Source organism: Zootermopsis nevadensis, unplaced genomic scaffold (assembly GCF_977971745.1).
Source record: "Zootermopsis nevadensis isolate Lab colony 2312 unplaced genomic scaffold, Znev_1.0 Znev_ptg000010l, whole genome shotgun sequence".
Lineage (NCBI taxonomy): Eukaryota > Metazoa > Arthropoda > Insecta > Blattodea > Termopsidae > Zootermopsis > Zootermopsis nevadensis.
In genome coordinates this window covers 17,978,688-18,001,974 of record NW_028259142.1, presented here as the reverse complement: position 1 = coordinate 18,001,974, position 23,287 = coordinate 17,978,688, and the positions used below count along the sequence as shown (strand labels likewise).

Below are 23,287 nucleotides of genomic sequence, written 5' to 3'. Positions count from 1 at the left end.
CAGAAGAATTTATAAGAGCGCTACCGAGAAAGGAAACTGTCGGATTCTGTTTTTACAAAAGTGTGAGAAGAGGAATTAGATTTAGCAGCTGCATCTCACGGGATCGGAGCCTCTACTAACGGGTACCCCAAGGGACTCCAGAATATAAGTCAAGCAAATGCCTCTCTCTCCTGCGCTGTAAAAATGTAGTTCTGTCTACAGCCACACTTCAGAAAGCGGGATTAGTATAAAAAAAAAGCTCGAGACAGGATTAGAGGATCTCCCTTGCTGTTCCACTCCTCAGTTCTTCGTCCATCAAAACTACCGTCAGCAGTTCACAAAATTTCCTTCGTAAATTTCATCTGCGTAAAAACATGAATCGATTCGATATTTTGTCGATTCTCTTCTAGGCTGTGACGCCTTTTGAAGTCACTTCAGCTATGAAGACGGAGGCTGTATGTACCTTCGATTCGCTGGTATTATATCTTCCTACAAGTCCGCACGATGTTACAAGCCAGAAGACCAATACTGACGTCTTAACTACCATGAGAACCGAACATCAAATATTTTACATTTAATTTTAATTTTAATTATCGCCGTTTGTCATAATAAAGAGATTCATAGCAGGAGCCTCACAAGCTCGGTTTTAACTAACTAACTAACTAACTAACTAACTCCCTGGTAGCAGAATCGGCAGGTTCAACACCGACAACACCGAAGCTCGCCACTGGGCACGATCCTGAGCCAACGTCATCCATTTGCCATCTTCACAGCCTACCTCCCTAAGATCCAACTTGATGTTATCCTCCCACCTCCTTCTTGGCTTGCAGACCAAACAGGATTTTAGAAATTAATAACTAGGAAATTTAAAAATGTGTCACCCAAAAGTGTCATACACGTACAATATGAAAACAATTAATAAAACAAAAAAATTGTGTGGAGTTGTGAATTTAACTGAACTGTCTAAGGCAAGGTCAAGCGGGAGTTTTGTGAACACAGTAATGAACGTGCGAAGTCAAAGGGGCGTGGGATTTCTTCGCCAGCCGAGCAACTATGAATATTCAAAAACGAAAATTCTACGCTTAGGTAGCTAGATTGTACGGGGAGGGGGGGGGGCACATACTACGATACTGGATGTCGCCATCGCAAGAATTTGTAGTCCTCATAAAAGTTTAACACGCCTACTCCTTGGGCTCTTTGCCCCGGTTCTTTATTCGGGTTTATGTGCAGTCAGTAAGCGTTTTATTTTGAAACCTTTAAAAACAAGCAATATATTAAGAGAGGTATACTTTATAAAAACACACAATCAAAGGCGCCAGTGTGCTGGAGTAATTTGGAGTCACTAAAATAAAACGAGTAAAGGTTGGCACAGTAACACTTGTTTAACTAATTACTAACTTACTTTGAAGGATAAAAGATCGTTCTGTATTTCTTACGTCATTTCCAGCGTCTTTTGAATATAACGGCATACACTTTGCTTTAAAACTAATTTGAAATCAGAGAAAAAAGTAAGGTAAAAACACGGGTCAAAATAAATCATAAACTACAATTTACCGACACACAGTTGGCTTGCGTTAAGGATACGACGTTAACTGGAAACATGAGTTACCGAGTGGAGTCGTGATACCAAGCAGAGCAGAAACACAACTGACAATAAATAGTGGAATGGTAAAACAAAAGTGGTGCCAAAATCGGAAATAACATCAGAAGAATGGATGTAATAACTAACTAACTAACTAACTAACTAACTAGCTGACTTACCGAACCCGAAGGTTCATCACCGAATTAACCAAAGCCCTCCACCGCACCCTGTCCTGGGCCAACAAAATCTAGTTTCCTTCAACTCCTATCTCTGACAGATCCCGCCTGACATTATCCTCCCATCTACGTCTAGGTCTCCCCAGCGGTCTCTTCCCTTCAGGTTTCCCAACCAGTACCCGGTGCACACCTCTTATCCCATCCATGCGCGCTACATGCCCGGCCCATCTCAATCTTCTCGACTTAATCACCCTGACAATACTGGGGGAGAATTACAGATTTTTAAGCTCGTCATTATGCAGTTTTATCCACGCCCCATTGTCTTCTCTCTTAGGCCCAAATATCCTCCTCAACACCCGATTCTCAAACACCTGTAATCTGTGTTCCTCCCTCTGAGTGAGAGACCATGTTTCGCACCCATACAAAACAACAGGCAAGATATGGATGTAATAGGTAACGAAATTACTAAATTGAAGCCATAGTAAGTGTAAAGTAGTTAAAAAGATGAGAAACGGCAACAAGATTAAAATTAGAAAACAGACGAATATAAAACGGAACAAATATAACAAGAAGTAAAAATCAAGGAGGCCAAAAAACATAGAAGAACGAAGTGAAGCAGAAACCAGACATATGTTACAAAACATCTGATTTCTTAGGCAGAGTACACAGAAGAAATGCTGCAACCGAGTTTTCTGCAAAACACGCGTAGAAATGCGTGAAGTTTCTCTGCACAGGTAGAAAAACAACAGCCTCGAAGGAATAACTGACTGACTAACTAGATGGCTTATGGAACCCGAAGGTTCATCACCAAATTAACCGAAGCCCCCCACCAGTCTCTCGAGGGAAAACACAACAATAAAAGTGAAATATCAAGGAGATACTGTTTCCACCCAGACATCCTTTCGAAGAGGTTTGGATCTTTTAACAGTGCAGTTAAATATCTCCTGCAGCGTTATAGCTCAGAATATGATATCTGGGGGATTAGAATCAGTCAGGAAATGCGAGCACAGCTTAATAATTCTGGCACGTTCGCCAGAATATTAACTTTGTGAACAACGCCAGTGACGTCACAGTCGTCTGAAGTTAATTACTATCGTGAATAGCTACATGATATCATCATATGTAAGGATTCCCATTAATGGGGATTCCCCACACAGAAATTTCTCAAGTAACCAAGGTAACCTGGTTATTAATTATTGAACTCCAATTACGTATTTAATGAAATGGGAATGTTACGATATAATACAGTAAAATATTCAAAAATAAAAGTTATCTGTTCACTGGTTTTCTAGTTATATTCAGACAGACAAAGACGGCGAAGCTAATACGCACATTCGTGAAACTTCTAGATGTGGAAATGCCTAGAAAGGAAGCTGAAGGGGAATACAATGCAACAATGATCTGTGAGAGCCAATGCGCTTTTCATGTTTGCTGTCAAACGCATTTCATTTCCCGGATTAGGGACTCTGGAGCTGAAATGAAACATGGTCATAGTTTAATTCTTAATTAGAATAAACTGGGTTACAATGAATAAAGCGCAAGAATTATTTTCTGCTCTCATGGATGCTGGTGAAGTCCGTGTCTGGCTGATTACTGCTGTTAGCTTATTTACCGTCTGATCGATACGAGCCGTGTCTGTGACCGGACGCGGGAACGAGTCTTAAAGCAGACCGATGGGATCAGGACTTCATAACTCTCTGAATTATGTTCTTTTAAGTAAGATAATCAGAGAAGTAGTTCATCATAACTTTCTGATCTGATGAGCCAGATTTGGGATAACAAGAAACGCGAGGAAATGTAATCTTGGGTGAAATTAAAAATAACGCGTTTCGATTAAACTGGAAGTTCCTTCTACTTCCGTCTTCATTTTATCAGTTACATTGAATATACAGTAGGAAATTCTTAGCACGGCTGTGGTAACAATATGCTTGTTGGGCAGACCATAAAAGTAGATCTCATTACGGCTTGTAACTCCCATTCGAAACAGTCTTCAATACTGTGAATATCTGACGAAATAAAAGGGAATTACGTTCAGAATACTTGCAGTGCGATATCTATAATGCGATTAGTTACGCGGAAATTGAATTTGTTTATCTCTGCAAGACCAGTCTTAATCGTATCCTTATTTCCTTCTCGAATATCCTGGTGAATGCTTTCCGAGATGTTTTGCAACAACAATTCTTGATGAAATCCTTGTCTTCCCAACTCTATTCACACCCAGCTCATCGCAACCTCCCAGATTTTCACTGTCCTAACAATACTAGAGATCTATATGAATGAAAAAGTTTCTAGGACATGTCCATTTATTTCATTCCTCTTAGGGTAACTGCTCAAAAGATGCCGTTTCATGTAGTTAAATAGAAGTGATGTTCCGCGATTCCATGCATATAAAACACGGTGGTCTAGCGGTCAGAACACTAGCTTTAAGCCTGGGGTCCCGGGTTCAATTCCCGGTGGTGCTCAAATTTATAACTTGTGTTGGGCAAGGCCGTGGTCTAGGCAACACGGAGTTTTCCTCCGTGGCATCCCAACAATTACTCCATTCACACACAGAAGAAGGCAATGGCAAACCACTTCTGGATCATCTGCCAAGAACGTATATGAACAGGTCCCAGTCCGAGAAAAGGATGGAAGCATCCTGTTCATATGGACCTGTCGTCAGACAGAACACTACAAATAAAATAAATAAAAAATTTACATACATTTTTATAATATCGACTAGCAAAATATCCTGATTTTCAGACGGATTTTTTCCGATTAAATTATAGTAAAATAATGAAACTGCTTATTTATCACAATCTTATGGATATATATTCTTGATAAACGAAAAAAAAAAAGGTATCATAATTACCAGAAGATAAAACATGACATGTTTTGTATTATTTAGTCTCGTTTTACCTCACTGTGCTAACCACGCCAGAGACGGAGAAACGCAGAATACCATACCGACGAAAGAAAATATTTAATTTACAAGACATGTTTGAAGTTGGTTGTTTTCTGGGACATTGTGTCATGTAATCTGGTGGATATTGACCGACGTTTCAGAGTAACTTATTGCCCCAGTCATCAGAGTACTGTGTACAAAAGCGAAACAATTTCCTTCAACCCCGCCCTGGAAGAGTTTTTCTAAAAGCTGAAAAGATCCCTCAAAGTAAAGCTGGATTCTCCAGTAATTCAAATTGATCAATGTAAGTCTATCGTTTCATGATACGCGCAGAACGTCTTTCTTAAAGTCTTATCTCCTGAGTTCATGTAGTGGTTGTATAGCTTTAATGTTATGATATTCAGAGCCACGGTCACGCCCTTCGTCCCTCTGCTCTCCTTCGTTTTTCCTTTACGACTGAAACCTATGATGCGGTGGGGTTAGATGTTGCTGAAGGACCGTAGACGTCGTTACACGGATCAGTAGAACACGAAGAAATTCTATTAACGCAATGTGGGTTATCTTGTCCATAAAAATGTTTCATACCTCAAATTACTCAACGATTTCCACGGAATGTTGTATTAGGAATGTAGATAAATGTTCATCAAGGGAATCTTAATTTTTAAGATGGCTGTATTCTGGGTTGTTGCGTCGTGCGGTCTGGTGGAAGTTTACCGACGTTATCATCAGGGCGATCGCCACTGACATTTATAATCATAGATACATGATTTAATAAAAACTATCAAAATAATAAAACAAATTATGTAATTTGTTACAAGAAACACTGCTGTCCATTCTACTGATTAAACAGAGTAAACAGAAGTGAATATGAGGACAAGCTTACAATTATATTCTCACTAATTGGAAACATAGCTGATATAGGAACAGAAACCCCAATCGAAAACAACAAATATCACTAAAAAAAACCTAAAAAGACCAATCGGTAGGACAATTACCGCGTAATGAATTCTCTACACGGAATGAAAGCACGCAAGGAATAACGTTTGTCTGTCAGCTCATGTACACGGTCAACAGCGAAAGTGCGTCAGGACCCCCAACCTGACCTAAATAAACAAATTAAATCTGAGTCTTTCAAAATTCTGAGTCCGTCGGCTTGAAATTTGGAGCCATCGAAAAGCCGCATTCAAATCGATGAAATATTACATACATGTTACGCCATAGTGTGTATCTTGAAAACTGCAAATTATTGATCCTAAAACGTCCTTTGGTTGGAATTTCGCAACTAAGAAATATGTGAGCAGAAATCCGTGAAATTAATTACGGACTATATGCCATGGTTAACATCTTAAATACTACACCCTGTGACTCCTTATTCCTTGTAATTCCACCCTCAAATAACTGCATAGTCGCCAGGTGGCATAATGATGACATTAGTGGCGCGTACTATGAGCTCATTATTTCCCATAAAGTACTTTGTTCGAAATATTTTTATCTCGACTCCATAAAATTTCTGTCTTTGGCGTGTCTGGTCTGCGACAACAATGCGAACATAAATGAGAATAAGATATTCTAAATTTAATCGAACTTGTTTGGAAAAGATTTGTACTGTTTCTTCACACATTACAACTGACAGTAACAAACTCACCAGGAAGAAGCATCCCCTCGATACCCGATGGCAATCTCGTATCTCCTGCAGGTGATCTTCAAACAGAGAAGGATCGTACGTAGGATCAACCTCTGTGCCGTAGTGCATGTCCACCAGTTCAACCTGTGAAAAAAAGAGTATATGTTCAGACTACTCTGTAACCGTAAGATTTGAGGTTTTCAAAGCGGTGAGTATGAAGATTTCTGTCTTCTGGGTTGTTGTGCTGTGTAGTCTGGTCGATGCTAACCAACGTTTCAGAGGTCATACTGCCTCCGTCATCAGGGCGATGAGTATGAAGATTTCTGTCTGCTGGGTTGTTGCGCTGTGTAGTCTGGTCGATGTTAACCAACGTTTCAGAGGTCATACTGCCTCCGTCATCAGGGTGATGAATCGCCCTGATGACGGAGGCAGTATGGCCTCACAAACGTTGGTAAACATCGACCAGGCTACACAGCACAACAACCCAGAAGACAGAAATCTTCATACTCAGATGACGGAGGCAGTATGACCTCTGAAACGTCGGTTAACATCGACCAGACTACACAGCGCAACAACCCAGAAGACGGAAATCTTCATACTCTGTTATCGTTCACGGTGGCCTTAGTTTTCATAGAAGTGGTAATATAATGTTGAATTTCGACAGCTACCACTAACATAAAAAACAAATCTTTATAATGAGAACCAGTTACCTGAAAACAAGAGAGGAATTGACGATAAATGGTGAACAAAGTCAGAATTCTGAAAACAGTGACTGTGTACTGCTTTGTACTAGCAAGGAGAGACTAAGGAAAACTATGAAAACCATTGCCAGCATAGTTAGTAATTTGGCAGGGATCTAAACCATGCAGCACGCGTGGGAGAGAGGAAATACAGACAAGATTTTGGTCGGAAAATGTGAAAGTGAAGAGACCACTTGCAAGATGCATTGTAGGTGAAAGGATATTTTTAAAGTACGTTTGGGGGAGCGTGGAGAATATTCTCCTCGGTCAGGATATGGACCGGTAGCGCGTTCTTGTAGACGCTGTAATAAACCTTCGAGTTCCGTGGGAGGCGGGAATTTCTTGACAAGCTGAACGACTACTAGTTTCTCAAGATGGTTTCTACTCCACGAACTTCTTCAACGTGCACTACCATAATACAAGTATAGAGCGCTCCGCTACACCATCCAACTTACCGAGATGAAAAGGAAATTCTTTTAGCTCGTGCTCTACGTGGAATGCCATTCAGCCAAGAAACAATTGCTTCAGGATTTCAAATACACTCCGAATAGGCTGTATCTTGGATGTTGTGGAAGACTGGGTTATTTTTCAAGCATCTACATGCAGTGAAGGAAAGCTACAAAACTTCTGTGACGTAAATAAAACAGAATAAATTCTCTGTGTATCTCAAACAGAGACAGTATTTTCTCTTTTCTCCTTCCTGTATTAAGGAACAAAAGAGCGAGTTACAATAGAGTGAACAAGAAAGAACACAACACTCTACATTCCTTCGTTTCTGTAAGTGGGTGTTTTCCAACTGGTGTGCAGACGTATTTAAAATCGATTCTTCATTTAGTTAAATGAACTTTCTTAACTGCCTATGTCATCGATAAATGGTAAGATAATTTGTGAGTGAAGGGCGCTGTCCCTACCTGTTTTAAGATAATATTCCGGCATTTGCATGGAGGGACTAAAGAATATTCGGAAAGCTCATAGTTTTTTCCTTTTCACAGCCAGAATCTGGGTCGCGAACTTAGTGCCGGAACTCCAATGCGAAGTAGAAGAGTGAACAGCTCAGCAGTTCGGTATTTTCAATTCAAATGCATCGTTAAAGTGTACAGTAAATAACAAAATGTTGTTACTGCGGTTAGATCTTGTTCAGCGCTACTTTTTTATCCCATCACTCCATGCTGCTCTTTATTTGTTAAATTATTTCTGCGTCCATATAATATTTACACTTCTTTGTGTTTTACGTACTGGACGCAATGAATAATGATTCCGAATGATGAATTCAGTGACATTCAGAAGAAATAAATCGTAACCTACTTAAAGGTAGGCTTACTATCCCAGAACTCTCCTGCATGAACTGAGAAAAAGCAAAGAACTCCAGTTACAAGACTTATGTACCTAGAAACAAACCCGTGGACTTCCTAATATAAAGCAGTTTCAATAATTGAAGTGCGACGTTCTATAGACCCTATGTCGAAATACAGACTTGAGATTTATAAACCGATCCATTAAAGACATTACATAACCGTCGTAAATCGAAAATTTCTAAAAAAGAAAGAGACACAGAAATGTCGTTACAACACAGCACTTGCAATTCTCACGACAGAGAGGATGAAGGTGGCTGTCTGCTGGGTCATAGCGCCGTGTAGTCTGATGTACATTTTACGACATTTGAGATGTTCTTACTGCCACTATCATCAGGGCGATTGTCCTCTTACGCCGTGTAGTCTGATGACGGAGACAGCGAGCTTCTCTGAAACGTCGGTCAGTATTTATCGGTCTACACTGCTCAAAATCCCAGAAGACAGAGATATTCATACTTATCACTTTGCTTTAAAGGGTAAACAGATAACCGTATACAGAGATTCATTTCTCAATTGACGATTATGCAGGGCTGCTGAACAGGGTATCTTCTGCCACTATGGACAGATGTGTGGCAAAAGATGATAACGAGGGAAATACGTTTACGCAACGCGACGTTAATTTTCAGCTAATTTTATACCTTACTTACATCGATACATAAAGTAAACATATAACATGGATGTTATGTTTGTCGGTTCGTCCGCATGTTCCATCTTAATAGTAACTTAACACAATTCAATGGAACTCAATAACGAGCGGGCTAAGGGAGTCTCTCCACACAAAATACAATCTACAGAACTTTCCTATATATACTCTGTTTTACATGGAAATCAAAACTTAATAAATTTCTCATAACACATAGAACTTATTAAGGAATTTGAATTGCATTCAAGTGTTTCCTCAGAAATGTAGCTTATATTACGTGACAAAATGGAGAATACTGCATTGTGTCTCTACTAATTGCGATGTCTCAGTCAATAATATGTTTGTAGTTGCAACAAGCGCATAACAGAGCTAACTCTGTTGCAAAACAGAACATAAAATACACAAGAAAATTCTGCTACAAAGCGTAATGCATTTTTACACTCTTGCTGGGCATGTCTGTGGTGTAACACTGCCCCCTTAACAAATACTGAAATAAATCGTTTCATAACGTGTAGGAAATTTTGTATCTGAGTGTGTCATTGAACTGCAGCGCAGGGTGATACAAAATTTAACTTTATGGGCTTAAATATGGAACGTAACATATTTTATTACAGACTATACGTACAAATTTTCGTGCCTTTTCTCAGACTGTCAAGTCGGTGGCGCGATAGTATATTCAAATATGACAGCCTGTTTAAATTCACGATTCATTATTATCTTCCCATTTTCTGGCATAATATAATATGTGAGTTAAAAACAGGAATAAACTTATAAAATAATTATTATATTTGTTTACAATAAAATAGTAAGATAAGATAATTAAAATGATTAAAATATCATTTTATGTTCCATATCGAGCATTCGATTTACATCAGAACATTCACAACATGTTTCGGTTTATCAAACCGTCATCAGGTGTAAATTATAAACTTTTAAACTCAAATTACAATTATTTATAGTTTTTACAATTTTATACTTTTATCATCTTTCTCAGTATATATATTTTTTGAAGTTGTGTTTAGATATTATTAATATAACATTAATATAATATTATAACTTATAAAGCAACGTTTTCCGTTCAGATATTATTAATATGGCCCCTTATTAAAGTATGGTAAAATAATAAAATAACTTACAAAATAAATATAAATAATAATTCTAATGAAAATATATTTAGGCCGCTAGTAGATAAAGTCGAGTAGGGTCCACTCCAATTTGGGATTAATAAGCGGTTCAGCACCTTGAGAACATCAATTACAGTTTAGGATATCGTTCTTGAATTAGTGAAAAATAACAGTACTTTTATGTCTTTTGGTACATCTATGAAATATGCGATATTAATGGCAGTAACTTATGACTCCTTGTGTTGATATTCATACCAGCACCTAGGCTGAAAGTCCTACGCGCCTGCTGAGTAAACGGTTACATAGTTTAGAATCCTACGTTCTTGTAAATATAATAAAGGTAACCTGCACTACTTCCGAGAACGGTCGGCTGCCTAGGTTTCTAGGAAAATTTTAAGTCTGTATTTTATTTGCTGGATTCAGACGACTGTAAATAAATAGAATTTTGAAGCGTCACAGAACACGAAATGTCAGGATATCGTCAACTTTGAACAGGAAAGCCGACATAATTTACTTCTTTCAATGCGTGTTCTTTACGTCTATAAAACAGTGTTTAAATATATAAAATGATGACCTCTTCCACGGTTACACAGCTGAGGCAATTTAACTAGCAACAGATAGGCCTACATCCGAAAACTCGATGTCTTTTGTGCATGAGAACTCCACTTACAAAATTAAATTAAAACTGAAGTGGTAAAGAAACTTGACTGTGACGTCGGAATTTTGTGCAATAATTTTCGGTATAGGGCATGCCTTCAGTCCTGCATGTTCCACTTTTGTGTTTACTCCTTGCTTCAAGATTATTTTTACTTATCCGATGAAGTAGACACAAATTTTCCCATAAAAGGAGCCATAACTATGCTTTATTTTACTACAAACACGTTATTGTTCCCTTCGGTTTACGATTCTGATTACAATGCAGATTCATGATCCATACTCGCCATGAGTGTAGGCAGCGTCTCCGACACGTGTGTGGAGAGCATACTCTAAAGATTCGTTTGTGTGCAACGAAAGCTAATTAAAATTCATACCAGATTCTCAGAAATATGATGAAACTTTTCTTATCACAGAGCTGTTTTAACCATTACAATACTTACATTCAAACGTATCTTTCGACCCACACGCTACCTTCATGCTAGTTGTAAACTTACACATCCTTAAAATAAATTTATCTTTAGTTATAGTCCTTCACAGATTTGTTTAATTGCGCGCCACCAAATTTCTGTTTTTTACATACCACAAACAAACCTTTCGACTGTGAACGTATATCACTCGCCATAAGTCTACGCACATAGCTGGGGCGTACGAGAGCGCGACACAATGCAGTTTTGCGTCTCATTCGAACTCAGGGTCATGTTTTTTCTGCTATACAGATCGAAATGAATTACGAAGGCTGGTGAACTCACCTCAAGGCCGAATTGGTCGTACTGGCTCTGCAGCTCAGGCCCCACCGTCTCCAGCAACTGTCTCCGTTCTTCTGCGAAATCTGTCAAAAGGAAAGAAATAAATTACATTTTTGTTGGTTGTAAAGTGATTTTGAGACCGGGACAACCGAAGTTTGATTCCCGGTATCTAAAGGTAATTTTCCCTTCCCTTCCCTTTGGCGTTGGTGCTAAAGCGGTCTCCAGCGATACCAGGCATTTTCGTGGTTGTAGCGGGCGGATCATGAAGTTAACTATTCCCTCCCAAAAGATGACGTCCAGAATTCACGGAGTTGTACAGCTACTGTTTATATTTGTCTTTACGCCGTGGTGCTTAGGCGCAGGGGGAATTTATTCTTCTATATATAATCTGACTTTTACTCCACAAAGAAACATCGAGTCTGATGATTCCTGTAATCTCTCAGTTATTACGCACTCCTTCCAGCGGAATTAGATTTAACAGGACCGCTTAATCCGCCATCACATATGATTGTATTTTGCTGTGGACCATTTACAGCACAGAATCCTTGACAAAGCCATTACGATTTCTTAATGAGAGTTCTTCTTTGGAAATAATTGTCGCTCATCTGGTTAAGAAATCCGCAATCGTTTTATGGCAGCCGAATGTACATCACGAAACCCGCTAATGGCCCTGTTACAAGCCAGATGAATCTACTCTTCATTCAAAATTCTATAATTGTATAACTTACTTGTTAACTATTTCTAAAATCCTATTTCTTTGAGATACCTTTTAATATTATTCTCCCATTAACACACAAGAGTAAAAATTATGAAGTATTTTATTAGGCACTTTTCTTTGTCCTGCTGTTACTTCTGTTTTAGATGCAATAATTTTCCTCAACACTCTGACCCCAAAACCCCTCAACCTATTATTATTTTATTTAGTAAGGCAGATTTTGTTAGATTTCCTGTTCACTTACAACCTTTAACTGAAATGAACGACTTTATCTGAAATGAACTTAATACGCGTACATCATACGAGGTGCGATCGGAAAGTTTCCAGACTGTGTCAATAGAGGGCGAACCGGATGTAGTACGAGCTTCTGCCGCTAGGGGGTGCGGCCTACATTCATAGTGAATCAGTGTGCCAGCCGGCATCATCGAATTAGCATTTGTTTTGGTTGTGCATTACACCGACCCTCCTGCGATTTCGGAATGGCGTGTGCATCAAATTTTGCCAAAGACTCGCCAAAACGGCTACGGAAACCTATGAAATGCTAAAGCAAGCATTTGGGGAGTCCGCAATGGGTCGTGCACAAACGTTTGTGTGGCATTCACGTTTTAAAAATGGCCGAACCTCTGTCGATGATGACGAGCGTTCTGGACGACCATCTTCGAGCACAACGCCCGAAAATGTTACGAAGATTCGGCAGGCCATTCACGAAGATCGACGTCGTACCATCAACGACTTGTGCGACATTACTGGGATAGGCTATGGGACCTGTCAGCTGATTCTAAAGGAAGAACTCCACATGCGACGCATCATGACAACGCGCCAGCGCACACCGCCCTCAAAGTTCGGCAGTTTTTGGCCTCAAACACCATGGCCGTCATCCCGCACCCTCCTTATTCGCCGGATTTAGCTCCGTGTGACTTCTTCCTCTTCCCAAAGATGAAAATTCAGCTAAAGGGAAGGAGATTTGAGACGATAGAAGAGATTCAGGCAGAATCGCAGATGGTGCTTGACAGGCTGACAAAGAAAGATTTCCAGGGATGCTTCCAGGCTTGGCAGCGGCGCTGGGATCGTTGTGTTCACTCCCAGGGGAACTACTTCGAGGGTGATGGATGAATTTAATACCTGAGATAAGTGTACGGGTTTTTATAGGCGCAGTCTTGAAACTTTCCGATCGCACCTCGTACGCTGTTACTACCCCGAATTCCTTCAGTAAATTACACAAGTTCTGCAGGCTCAGGTACCGTCTATAGATATCTGTCATTCTCCATTGGCTGCGCAATATACATTCTGTGAGTGGAAGTACGTATTGGAAATTGAATTACCATTATCGTAATGCACTCCCAACTAAACGTCTAGCTGCAGGAAGCCCAGAGGTGCTCTTAGTACATGAAACTTGGCCGCTAGATCAGTCGCAAACTAAAATTAAGGAAGATAATTAATTTTGCTCTCTAGCTTCTATATTTTTGCAAATTAATATAGATTCTCTATTTGTCTCTCATATTTAGTAATAATATTAGCAAAGGGCCTCTTAGATTAATGAAAACATGACTAATTGAGAAATAGATACACATGAACGGCCTTATAAACAATTTAGTTATTACTTTATTTGAGGTGACTTATACAATTGCGTGAAATTTATAGCGTCGAAAAGGTGAAGGTGTATATATCAATACCATGATGATAATAAGGCCTGCGCATTATTATGTCAGAAATTTCTGTTTCTGGACATTTAATGTTGGGTTATAAATTCAAGCGTGGAACAAAGATATGAATAATATACCGTTCTATTCCTGACAATAATTATTTTATAAAGCACACACTTTTTTGCTACAGTATGGAAGAAAGATAAAAGAAAGAGCTAGAGATCCAATAAATCTACCTTGAAAGATGGTTGACTGTGTAGACTTCAGGATATGATTGCAAGGAAACATGAAATATTGCCTTACGATTGTTACTTTTACGTTCTTATTGTATTTAGCACAAAGGAATACACAAGAGGAGAGACCTTACCATTAAGCATGTTTAATTTCCAAAACTTTTCTCCTGCATTCGACAAAACTGAGTATTTGGGTGGGCGTCAGAAAGAATTCTGCAGGACGAATTCAGTTTTGCACCACACCACTTTTTAATAAACCGTTTCATATTAATCTCAAACCTTTAAAAGGCTCTTTAACAAAAGTTTAATATGAAATTAGTTATAAACTTAGATTGTATCTGAAATTCTTTTATGTTTATCAACGATCATCGAGTTTTATGAAATTCGAAATTTTATTGCTATCTTCACAAAAGGGTCATTGTTGTACTAGACCTTGTATTCTGAGGCAGTTCAATCCAGTACACGCTTTCAAACCACATCTCTCTATGATATATTACGCTAGTTCTCTCAAGTAATCTCTTCCCTTAATATTTTACGATCAAAATTCTGTATCGATTTCTCATTTCCCGTGTGCTTCGCTCATCTTTTCCTCCTTTATTAAATCGTCCGAACAATATCAGGAGACGAGTGCAAATAACGAACCGTAGGAATCTGTAAGCTGCAACATCATGTTATTTTGATAAGGCAAACTGATCCTAATTCTATTCAGCGCCTTGTTCAAAACCGCTAGAGTCTGTAATTTTCATATACCTAGCTCAAAATATGAGTTAAGTAAGACTCTGTAATACATAAGTACTCTGCATAAATATCCTCAAGAATTAATCTTGCTTCACAGGTTTAGACGTCAGAAGAATGAAGTTTGCTTAATATAATCTCTATTTGTTTAAATCTTGTCAGTCAAATCACAATAAAATTCCTATTAAATAAAAAATATTACTAAAATTAACATTTAAATATTTAAAATGGTGTTCTCTATCGAAATGTTCGATTTACATTAGATCATCACTTTTTACACTAATAAAATTCCTATTAAATATTAAAATATTACTAAAATTAACATTTAAATATTTAAAATGATGTTCTCTATCGAAATGTTCGATTTACATTAGATCATCACTTTTTACACTTAATAAAATTCCTATTAAATATTAAAATATTACTAAAATTAACATTTAAATTTTTAAAATGATGTTCTCTATCGAAATGTTCGATTTATATTAGATCATCACTTTTTACAAGACAAGATTTAAACAAATATATATTTATCACAATATGACGCAACTTTATCATCTCATTAATATGATCTCCAAAAATTAAGATGTTAAGACTTTACAGGACATTGCAATAAACACATCCTTAAAACAAAATCAATTTTGACTTCGTTTATTTGAATTTCTCGTCGTGAGCGATTTTCTTCCTTCGAACTTTCCCTGCATTGCTTTTTCCATTTACATACTGCTTCAACCCTCACAGAGAAACACGAGAGCTGAAGGTTTATAATTTGACTACATCTAAAAGCTATTCAGGAGACTGAGATTTGCGATCCACTTTACAAAGACATTCTTTTGTTTACACACAGAAATACATTACTCAGAAAAATGTGATTGAAAGAAGTGATTTTATTCGAAACAGAAAAACGTAGTAGGGGAGGACATCTTGAAAACTTCTGATTCGTGTTCTTGTGGAAAAAGAAATATCGATACAGAATTCGTTTCCAGCGCGATCTGTTTCCTTTCTCAGAAGCATAAAATATTCCAATGATCACAGAAATAATTAAATAAATAAATAAACAGAAGGAAGTTTATGAATTTTAGTATATATTTTAAATTCTAATTTCGAAATGTAGTATTTTTGATAAAATTAGTGGTAAAAGACACAAGTACAACTAATAAAAATCAAATATATGCCATATCTCAAATAATAATAGTACACATATTGGTCAATAGGATATGACATAAACGGAAGTAAAGCGAAAGGATTGGATCATCCGTCCCTAGGCCGAATTATTTCAGTTCGAATCGGGACTTCTTCTTGCGCGGGTCTGTGGTAGTCAAAGTGTAAATTGCAGTAAAATAATTTTTTTGCAAAATGATGTTCTCATCAATTTATTAATTTTGAAGGAAGTATTTAAAAGTTAATTTGTTAGGATTCTTAATTTTGCGAATATAAATAGATAATATTTAACAGTAGAAGAGAATTTTTAAAAAAATTAATTAAAGCAATAAATTTGTATTCGCTAATTAAGTACAACTGGCTGAGTATTGGAAGTTAAGAATAATTGCGTTTTATAAAACGGTAAAATTCCTACAAAGAGTTTAATTAATATAATAATTTTAAAATCAACTTAACCGTAGTATTTTCGTAAAGTAGTTCAGACCAGTCGAATAAGGAAAAGTTTTCTAAATACTGACTAAATTTATTAAATTATGTTATAAGTAATAACCGTTCGCAGCTCAAATTCTCTGATTCGACGTATATCAGCGGATTATTATAGCGTACTGTAGAATGCAATATAAAAATTATCAGGAACAGATAATTAGGCAATTGAAAATTTCCTCGAAAACTATTTCACTACAAACATAAGATTTACAATCAAATTATCATTGCAGTAGGAAATGATTCGATATACAACGCTGAGGTTCAGACTACACTAGGTTCAAACATTTCGTCAAATACCTCCGAAGAACTAATTCGTATAACGTGTACGATTCACATCTGACAGAACTGGTTTGGAAAACAGGAGCTTCTACGCAAACCAAAAAGGTTTCGGGACACGTCGACTAGTAAAATGCAGTTTTATTGCATCCAAAATCCAGAATCTTGAACGAAAATTTTACAGATTTAAGTAGGTTTATTAGAACAAATAAATGTAGCTAATTCGTGTGGGATGATCCCTTTTAAATTATACTCGAAACAAAGTAAAGCTAACGTTGTTCACCACAAAAATTTGAATTATATTTTATATTTTGAAAGGTAAAAATTACTAGTGATGCGTTTTGTAACAGAAAATAGAAATGGCTAATTTGTGCTTCAACAACCATGATATTTCGCCTCTAAATCTGAAGTATTTAAGAACGTGCCTTTGTAAGGAGTATTTGACGTTTCCTTCAAAGAGTCGGAACAGATCCAAGCAGAATGGGAGCTGCATGCCTTTGTAGCAGTTGCTATATTAGAATCTAAAATGGAGCTTGTATATTTTCGAAGAAATGAGGTAAATTCTGGACAAGCCTTCTACATTGAATAGTCTTTAAAATTTATAATAAATGTAAGGACGATAAATCAAGGATTTAATTGTAACATGTCAACGTATATTGAATTTTGGTAATGGGTACGAAGAATGTGATGAAATTCTTGAACAAAAATTTCAGCCTCTGCATGTGAGAGTAAAGTTGAAATTTGTCAAAATAAGTAGGACAGTGGGGAGTCGGAAGAAACTAAATTGACTCAGAATGGAATTCGGTGACTGAAGGCACACCGAATGAACAGTACAGTTTATAAATGTGTTCTGCGCTACTCTCCGCTTCACAAAAACTGCACAGATTATTAAATTAAACGTTGCTTTAGTCAGAACAAATGTATTCCACACTTTGCAACCAGGAATTTGCAGTGTTCGCCATACGTAATTAATCCCTCTTGCTTTAAAATTGTTGCACGAAATATACGGAAATTAATTGAAAAAACAAAATAAACTCGCACAGATGGACGGACGTATGTATGTATAAGAGTTAGCAAAGAAGTCAACTGAATGAGAGACAATATTTAAATTATTGCTGAGGATAGAAGAGTACCAAAGCAAATGGGCGGAGGAAAATTTGAATAGTGCATTATGACGTAAGCGTTGAAGCGAATAGCTATCCTGTCACACACAGCGGTGCAAGAGAAGGTCTGGAGTTGATGAGCTCTTCAGTTTCACCTCCGTACAACGAGCAACTGAGCGAACAGCTCGATGCTTATTCAACTACATGACTCAAACGAAATCTAAATTAAGCCGTGGTTTTGTAAAAAATACGTCATTAAGTGAGTTACGAGGAACAGCTCTTGGCGTACGAGCGCATGAAGCAGAAGTTACATTCCGACACGAATTGCTACGAATTTAACTAACCAGTCAACCAATTGGAAGAAGATTACTGTCTTCTGGGTTGTTGCGCCTTGTAGTCTGGTAGAAGTTTACCAACGTTTCAAAGGTCCTTGCTGCCTCTACTATCTCCCGGATGATTGAGGCAGCAAAGACCTCTGGTTCGTTGATAAACTTCTACCCGCAAGAGAGACATCATCTTTCATTGAGTTTAGTTACCGCTTAAGCTTCAAATTACATACTTCAATATTATCCTCCCATATATGCCTTTACCTCCAAAGCGACCTCTTCACTCGGATCTTTTCCACGTAAACTTTATTGCATAGTTCTCACCCCCCCCCCTCGTTCCCCTAAAAGTTTTTGGCGAAAAGCGACTATTATATGACTCCTGATTAGGAGTATGTAACTTGGTCCTTTTCCAAGTTACTTCCCTTTTTGGATCCAAATATTCTCAAATTAAACGTATACGTACAGTGGGACAGCTTTATGTTACTTTACCTTAGCATTCTTTTGGATGAACTGAATAAACCCCACGAAAGATTTAACTCTGAATAGACACTTTTCAGGTCGAGATTCGAACCCAAAATATCTCTAAAACACGGTAGGCGTCCTAACTACTCAATCGCAATGTTAGGTTCTTCATTACTGAAAGGAGCTGCCTCAGAAACGTCAAAGTTCTGTTGGGTATTGAAGAGGCTGAACGACCTAAATTAGTTACATTACATTTAAATACAAATTCAGTTAGCCCTGTACCATGTACTTTGCTTCTTGTGAGCAGTATTTTTACGCAAAGACACTCAACTCAAAACGCGCAGCATAACATAACAGTTTAACTGCGTCTGGCGACATGAATGTTTTCTACATCTAAGAGACGGTCACATGGGCTTACAACAGCCTGCTGTCACACAGCGGGGACCAATACATCGTGTGTAGTCGAGACTCTATTCAGAACGACACTCTTGTGATAATGAAGTTAATTTAATTCAGACGGTTCTCAGCTCAAAGTCAAGAGAACATAACGGTCTCTTAAAGTGGTAAGGAATCTGGATCGTATTGAGGGAATGTACATTCCAAATTGCAGCCGAAGAACCAGTTTTATTCTGCTGTACGTCAAGACAATACCTTCAGTACTCACCTCTAATAAAATCTATGTATATTATTTTACCCTAATAACTAAAAAACAACTTTGCACATAAATTTGGGGATAGGTAACGTGAATACATAAAATATACTCATTTACAAAATGTCGGGACTGTCATTTTCCGAGCCAAAAATTAAACCCGTGGTCTCAGAAATTCGTTAACGGATTAAAAATTAGCATATCTAAAGAAGCTGCTTCATTTCCAGAAGCCTGCATGTACTATAATGAGATTGGAAGTGTAAATTATATATATTTAAGGATCTGAAACCAGTAGTCTTGGATTATTTTAAGGCACTTACTATCTCGACATTTGCATGGAGATACTCAAAAGAAGATCACGAAACACCTCTGGAAAAAATTCAAACTTCATACCTTCTGTCTAAAGTGCTGCCGTTACAAAATCTCTATAGGCATACTGTTGAAACATGAGAAAAAAGTTACTTGCATACAGCAGAGTTACCATTCTTAAAAACAATGAAATATGCAAAAGTCACCGAAAACCTCACATAATAAAATAAGACGGAAAATCGTGCACGCACACACATAAAAATGCAAGATTTTTAAGACAATTGTTTAAGTACGCCTTGTAACTATGCTCGGACTACACGTCACACACGGATGCCAGAGAAGTTGCCGCACTAGAATTCAAGTACTTTATTCTCGATGAAGAAATGCGCTTTAAACAAGAAGTTCAGCCTTTTGACGTTAGTTCAATTCTAAAGGGTTTTGATGACGGTAGTTTTCACTTAAAATTATTCATTGTCAGGACTTTTTCTATCGTCTGTTCTTTAAAACCACGACGTTTCGGAGGCTGATTCTGTCTCCGTCTTCAGGTGAGAGGTATCTACTCTGTTGGGTCCCTTAGATAGAGCTAGTCTCTGTCCCTGGACCAGTTCTTTGTTTCGAATCATGCATTGCAGCTAGTTAAGCAAACGCTTTCAGCCTCTGTCGGTTGTTCCACGAACCTTTGCTTTTCATATCCATCGGACTGCATTAGTGGAGATAGTGTTATTGTTGTCAATATAGGTCACAAATGATATAAATAGAAGAAAAACTTTCAAATAACTTTCTGCTGAAATAGTTCTGTAGTTCCTATTGCCACAACTTCATTAGCCTTTCATGATTTCTGCTCACTTTGAACAATAACAATCATATTCAGAGCACTTTCCTCCGACCCAGGGGGCAAACTTAGGGAAAAGAAAACAACTATATTCATTAATTAAACTTATCTTGCAAATGGAAAGCTTCGAACCTTGGTTACAAAAGCAGTTGAAATCTTGTGAGAAGGGAATGAGATGGTAGATCATAGCAGGCTAGTCCAGTGGTTGTGTTCTAGATTTGTATTCGGGAAGCACGTGGTTTGACTGACGGTCAGTAGTTACAGATGTGTTTTCTTAAGCACTAACTGTTAATTGCAGCAAGATTTACGTATGTAGCATCATGAAGGATTCTTATTCTTGCATCACTAGCCCTTGGACCACAATATTTATTGAGTGGCTTTACAGAAAATTACCTTCTCGTTTAGAAATTATAAATAGCGCGTTATAAACGTAGGCTCTGATATCACCACTCGATCCGTCTCGTACACATCTACCAGTTTACTAACGAAAACACACCTCTTTACTTCGGTTTGTGAGAATGACTTCCAAAAAGTGTGATGCATAGTGAAAACTCAGCTTCCATGATAAAAAATAGAGTTGTGCCAACGCCTTAATATACGATTAACAAAAGATGTTTTACATTAGCAGTGACAGAAAAATTACACACAGACTAAAATTAATACATAGGCATGAACAAGTTTAGTTCCGTTGCTTTTATGCTGTAATATCTTATAAATTCTTACTTAATTTACCTTTGAGTATTATACACATTTAAAAGTTTCTCACATTTATTTCCATAATCTTCATGTGTCTTTCCTCCATTCTACTATCCTCAAACTTTACACTGCAACAAGCGCTTCCCCTTCGTCTAATTCATTTTAGTCACGATGATAGAAATATCTTCTCCATTTGATGAAGTTCTGACTCACTTTACATCTTCAACCCATTCATGTCTGTTTCGGTAGAACTTTTCGGATAGCATTCATGTTCAGAGAACAGCAGCAAGAAATGTTCATTACTCTGTACTATGTCAGGAGAGCTAATTTAATACGAAACACATTGATTAAACTGAATGATTACCTCTCTTTATTCTCTGAGTTGCGAGGAGTCTATTCCTTCAACAAACATAAACGATATATAAAATTCATTGGATTAAAAACCGTGTCTTAGATGGAAAACGAATTTAACTACAGACCTATCCACAGTACACGAAATTATAATTTCACCTGCTGTTTTAATTCTGTTTACAACTTGGTTTATCATCCTAAGAGAAGAATACAGCTCGAAAGAATTTGAAAACCAACTGCTGAGGAAAATATGTTAACAGAAATGCAATGAAACAAGAAAGCTCCACAGAAAATTATACAATATTTGTAACTTATACTTTTTACCTAACAATTCAATCGATAACGCAGATTAAATGCCAATTATCATGTATTAATAATATTTATTTTACTTTGAGCTATTTAAGAACATACATAAGAAATTCTACATTAAAAAAATTTATATATTGGTTTATATGGTTGTGAAACTTGGTATTACCAGGTTATTGTATAGGTTAACGTGTTGAGAAATATAAGATTATTTAGAAATAAGACAAATATAGTAAAAAGAATTATATTACTTCTTTAAGATCCATTTTAATAGTATATTTATATCTACGGACACGCATCAAGTATTCTGTATCATTAAAATTATCCTGACTGAAATATTTATACATTTCTATCTCCTTCATGATGTACGAGGCGCGTCCTCAAAGTAAGTTTCCCACTCGTCCCACAGCTAGCAAACCTTATATTGCGCGAAGCGACTGTGCGTACGTGATAGAGCAATGACGCAGCATGGCGCATGCACTAACGGTACTTCCCGCGTTCTCACAGTAGCATCGTTGCAGCTGTTGAAGATGGAGGTTTTTATTCCAGCTCCCGCCGACTGTGAAGTGTGGTCAGTGATAACGCTAGGCCGCACACTGCTCGACGGACAGCAAGTCTCCTGCAGGAGTTCAGCTGGGAGGTGTTTAATCATTCACCCTACAGCCCGGACCTCGCTCCCAGTGATTTCCATCTTTTCCTACACCTCAAGAAATTCCTGTCCGGTCAGCGTCAGCGTTTTGAGAATGACAGAGAGGCGGAGATGGTTGTCACACAGTGGTTCCAATCCCAGGCGGCAGACTTCTACGACACAGGTATTCAAAAGTTGGTCCCACGGTATGACCAATGTCTCAATTCCGGTGGCGAATATGTTGAAAAATAGCTGGACACTTGCTGTATCTGTTGCAATAAATATTTCCATGAAATTGTGTTTTGTTTCTGTAAACGGCCTCAGGGAAACTTACTTTGTAGACGAGCCTCGTATGTATCACCCGTTTTATTTTTTCCTTTCTTTAATCATACGAGTATAAATGAAGCGCTTCATTATGTAACCGCTTTCTTCCTTGGCACAATAATGAAGTGTAATGACACGCCTAAAACCTTAAACCTCTGGAACTCGACACTTTTTGAGTCACACGGTACTAGTAGGCTCAACTTTTTCGTTCATAGTTCTGTCCAAACGCCACATATCCGCCTCGTTCGTACTAAACGAACTTCGCGGATGAGCGGCTTCCACAATTCCAGTTTCCTATTTATATGTAAATTCTTCTCTCGAGGAAAGCGATATTGAGATATATAAAGAGAATATCGGTCCCGAGAATCAGGGGAAATACTTTGAAGGACACTTTTTCTCATGCTAATCCAAACGTTTATCAAATATTGTATGACTTACTACACCCACGCATCCATATCATACTTGTAACATAAGACTACAAAGTGACTGCTTTTCGTTCGGACTAGCTCAGTACTTCGACAAAGTGACACAAATGGAGATCGAAGATA

At 37.7% G+C, this 23,287-nt stretch overlaps 1 protein-coding gene across 5 annotated transcripts in view; it reads right to left on the bottom strand.

The window, feature by feature from the left end:
- Nucleotides 1-23,287, bottom strand: part of LOC110836320 (NACHT and WD repeat domain-containing protein 2) — a 227,011-nt gene that overhangs the window by 33,148 nt on the left and 170,576 nt on the right. For all 5 annotated transcript variants that reach the window (XM_087346677.1, XM_087346678.1, XM_087346673.1 and 2 more), the window contains 2 exons: nucleotides 11,511-11,590; nucleotides 6,267-6,389 (listed from right to left, as the gene is read on the bottom strand). In XM_087346677.1, the coding sequence (XP_087202803.1) occupies nucleotides 6,267-6,389; nucleotides 11,511-11,590 (203 nt within the window). The remainder of the gene's footprint in view (nucleotides 1-6,266; nucleotides 6,390-11,510; nucleotides 11,591-23,287) is intronic.